Source organism: Physeter macrocephalus, chromosome 17, assembly GCF_002837175.3.
Source record: "Physeter macrocephalus isolate SW-GA chromosome 17, ASM283717v5, whole genome shotgun sequence".
Classification (NCBI taxonomy): domain Eukaryota; kingdom Metazoa; phylum Chordata; class Mammalia; order Artiodactyla; family Physeteridae; genus Physeter; species Physeter macrocephalus.
Window position 1 is genome coordinate 9,193,905 of NC_041230.1, and position 3,484 is coordinate 9,197,388.

Below are 3,484 nucleotides of genomic sequence, written 5' to 3' on the forward strand. Positions count from 1 at the left end.
GGGGGGCGGAGACGTCGTGCCGCTCCTGGAGATGGAGGGGCTGGCCCGGGCCGAGAGCGCGCAAAGCCTCCTGGAAGCCCAGGCGGCGAGCAGCATCCAGGAGGCGCTCTACTGCCTGCACGACGAGTGCGACTGCCTCTTCGAGTACGTGCCCGACAACGTGGTGTCCATGCGGCGCATCGTCAACACCGTGCCCATCACCGTGCGCCTGCTGCAACAGCAGCAGGGGGACTTAGGGGGCCTCTCGGCGCGCCAGGCCGTGGCCTGGGTCGTGCTCGCCAACCAGTGGCCGTGCCGTCTCAGCTGGGTCCTACAGTGCCTGGAGGACGAGCAGCAGGCCGGGAGCGCGCCCGAAGCCTGCGCGCGCCTCTGGGACGTGTTCTGCGACCACAGCCTCGAACTGCACACCATGACCGAGACGCTGCAGAAGGTGCTCGACCTGGACGGCGACCCCGAGCTTTTCCAGCGCTTCCTGGGCGCTGACTTCCCCTTCACCGTGGCCGAGGCGCAGAGCCTCCTGTGCTGCACCGTCAACCTGGACCACTCCATACGCCGCCGCATGGGCCTCATCCGGGCCATCAGCACGCTCAAGACGCCCTGCCCGCCCAAGTCCCCTGCCCGCAAAGCCCCGCACACCGCCAGCGGAGCCAACCATGCCCCCGGGGCGGCTTGGGCAGGCCAGGCTCCTGCGCATGCCTGCGAAGCCCACCAATCCCCGGACGGGGGCAAGTCCGGACCCATGGCCTGAGTGCCCTTCACTTGGGGTCAGTCTAGCCCAGGTGGACCTTGAACGGAAGACCTTGGGCGCAGCCGAGGGCAACACTTCCTTCTGCCCAGATGAGCGCGTAGGGGGCCTAACTGGACCCAAGTCCCAGGGTCCAGTGTCTGGAATGAGGCCTGTGGTGGCCACATTCCCCAGGTGAATCTGTGAGCCAGAGAGAGCTGTTGGCAGTAGCCACCAGGAGTGAGGCAGTGTATCAGTGACAGCGTCTGAGAGCCCGGGCAGAAGGACCCATGAGGAACTCGGGGTTCAAGTGCAATAAATGAAGATGCGAAAACCCCAGATTGGTCTTCGTGGCCCAGTCTCCCCAGCTCAGTGAGGACTGGCCACCAGGCCTGCCCTGTTCTGCCAAGCCCACTTCATCCCCAGGGAGTCGGGCGGCCTCAGCTGGCAGCCTGCTCCCTGGCACCCCAGAGGCGGGAGTGGCTGCTGGGGAAGCGGGCGAGGCTGCGGAGGCAGGGGAGATGAAGGACAGAGGGGTGCGCCCAGCTGACTCAGTGGAGCGCACCCAGGCCTCCGGGGATCCAGATCCCTGTCCCCGCACCCGAGCTCGCCCCTCTGTGGGCGGGGCAGGAGCGGGACATCACTGGGTGGTGTCCCCAGTGACCTCAGCAGGCTGCTCCACTCTTGGGGTGGCTCCTCCCCTGGCGTGGCTCCTCCCCTGGCGTAATGGGTTAATTAGGCCTCGACAGCACCCCGGTCAGCTGGGGCCGGTAGCGCCGCCCCCACGAGTAATTGTCCAGGGGGTACCTGCCTTACGGGTCACTCCAGGGCCACCCAAGGAGCCCCTCGATGAGGACAGGGAAGTTGAGGGGCATCGATGGGGCACATGTAGGCCAGGGTGGAACTAGGGCTGGACTCCACCACCACCGTGGCTCACCGCCTTCCTTTCCACCGAGGGGACAGAGACCTAGGACGGGGGCGCCACTCCCTCAGGGCAGCTTCCCAGTCCTCACTAGTCAAACAGCCACACCCTCAGGCCTGTGGTGTGCCCGTGCCTGGCCCAGTCCAGTGCGGGAGGGGGCGTGACTTCTGAGCCAGGGCCCTGAGAGCCAAGGGGACGGTCCCAAGAGCTCTGCAAAGACGCCCAACCTCAGGCCCTGCAGCCTAGTGGGGTACTGACCTCACACGCCTCACCTCCAAGGCTGGCCACAGCACTCCAACATCCCTGGCCGATAACCGCTTCAGAGCGGACATGGGGCAGAGAACCAGCCTGTGACTCGCAGGAGCTTCCGGGACTGAAGCCCTGGCAGTCCTGGCATGGCTGAGCTAGTGGCACCACCCTGGGCGTGCTGCGAGATGTTTTCCAACAGCAGAGGGAGAGCGTGCCCAAGAATGAAGCCACCACAGAGAGAGATGCACGGGTCCTCATGACGCTGTTAGACCGACGTCTCTGTAGACGTGCTACTGGAGACAACAGTACATCCCTTCCCGCAGCTCCCTCAGCCAACTTGACTTGGGCTTCTGTTTCTCACCACCCAGAGTCCAGGCTGGAAACAAACTGGCCCCAGCAGTGTGGGCTGCTGGGGAGGCAGGACTAACCCTTAGATTTGGCTGGAGGTCGGGAGCAGGACTGAGGACACCCCCGGGCCCCAGGAGGAAGCTGCTCCCCGTCACATGATGCCGAGCCGTGGTCAGACTGGTGCCCGATTTATCTTAGACTCTGACCGTGTGCCTGCCAAAGCCAGAGCTTTGGGAGGCAGACAAAAAAACAAAACCAAAACAGGATGTCAGAGGGGCTGCGTGTGGCCAGGATGGCTCCCTGTCCCCCGGCATTCATGGGCCTCTACAGTGTGGGGCTTTTGCTGGGGACTTGCACCTAGAAGGGAGTGCAAGTGACGTGTGCCCCTCTCCCATCACAGCAACGAGTTAAGAGGCAGGTCTGCCTTCTCCACTCTCCTCCCCCACCTGCCTGCGGGATGCAGGGTCTCCTGAGGCCCTAGGGGATGGCAGAGCCACCAGAGGGCGCGGGGGCCGGGTTTCAGGAGTCACTTCGTGGGGAGAAGCTGCCTGTCACCCCGAACACCCACATGCAGGAAAACAAACATCTCCCATGTTAGGGCATCGAGATCTAAGGTGTGGTACAGCGTCTAGCTTGGGCGATACTCGGATGGCTGCAGGCAAAGGGAAGAAGATACTCGGCCAAAGGGATCTCACTCCGTGATCCGAGGCCCCTAAACGGTCGGAAAATCAGAGCATTGCAGAATTGGTCTATTAGTCTCCTGGGGCTGCTGTAACAAAGTTCCACAAACTGGGTAGCTTGGAACAACAGAAATTTATTTTCTCACAGCTCTGGAAGTCAGAAGTCCAAAATCAAGGAGTTGTCAGGGCCACACGCCCGCGGAAACCTATAAGGGACCCCTTTCTTGCCTCTTCCAGCTTCTGGCGCTCTGCTGGCGTCTTTGGCGTCCTTGGCTTTGGGGTTGCGTCATAAGCCCTCCATCCTCACAAGGTCTTCTGTGTCCTCACATCTTTCCTTTGAGCGTGTTTATTCTGTCACTGTCTCCAAATTTCCCCTTTTCGTATTGGACTGGGGCCCACTCTATAACCTCATTTTTAACTTGATTACCTCGATAAAGACGCTATTTCCAAACAAAGTCCCATCCTGCGGTACTGGGGATTAGGACTTCACAGATCTTTGTGGGGTGGGGAGGTGGGCACAGTTCAACCCTGAACGAACAGTTGAAAAGGCCTAATTCCTCA

The 3,484-nt window shown here is 61.7% G+C and overlaps 1 protein-coding gene across 1 annotated transcript in view; it reads left to right on the forward strand.

The window, feature by feature from the left end:
- LOC114484125 (NTPase KAP family P-loop domain-containing protein 1) overlaps positions 1-1,201 on the forward strand; it is an 8,266-nt gene extending 7,065 nt beyond the window's left edge. The window contains 1 exon segment of the mRNA XM_055079317.1: positions 4-1,201. Within this exon segment, the coding sequence (XP_054935292.1) occupies positions 4-748 (745 nt within the window). The 3' untranslated portion in view covers positions 749-1,201.
- Positions 1,202-3,484: the final 2,283 nt, after the last annotated feature.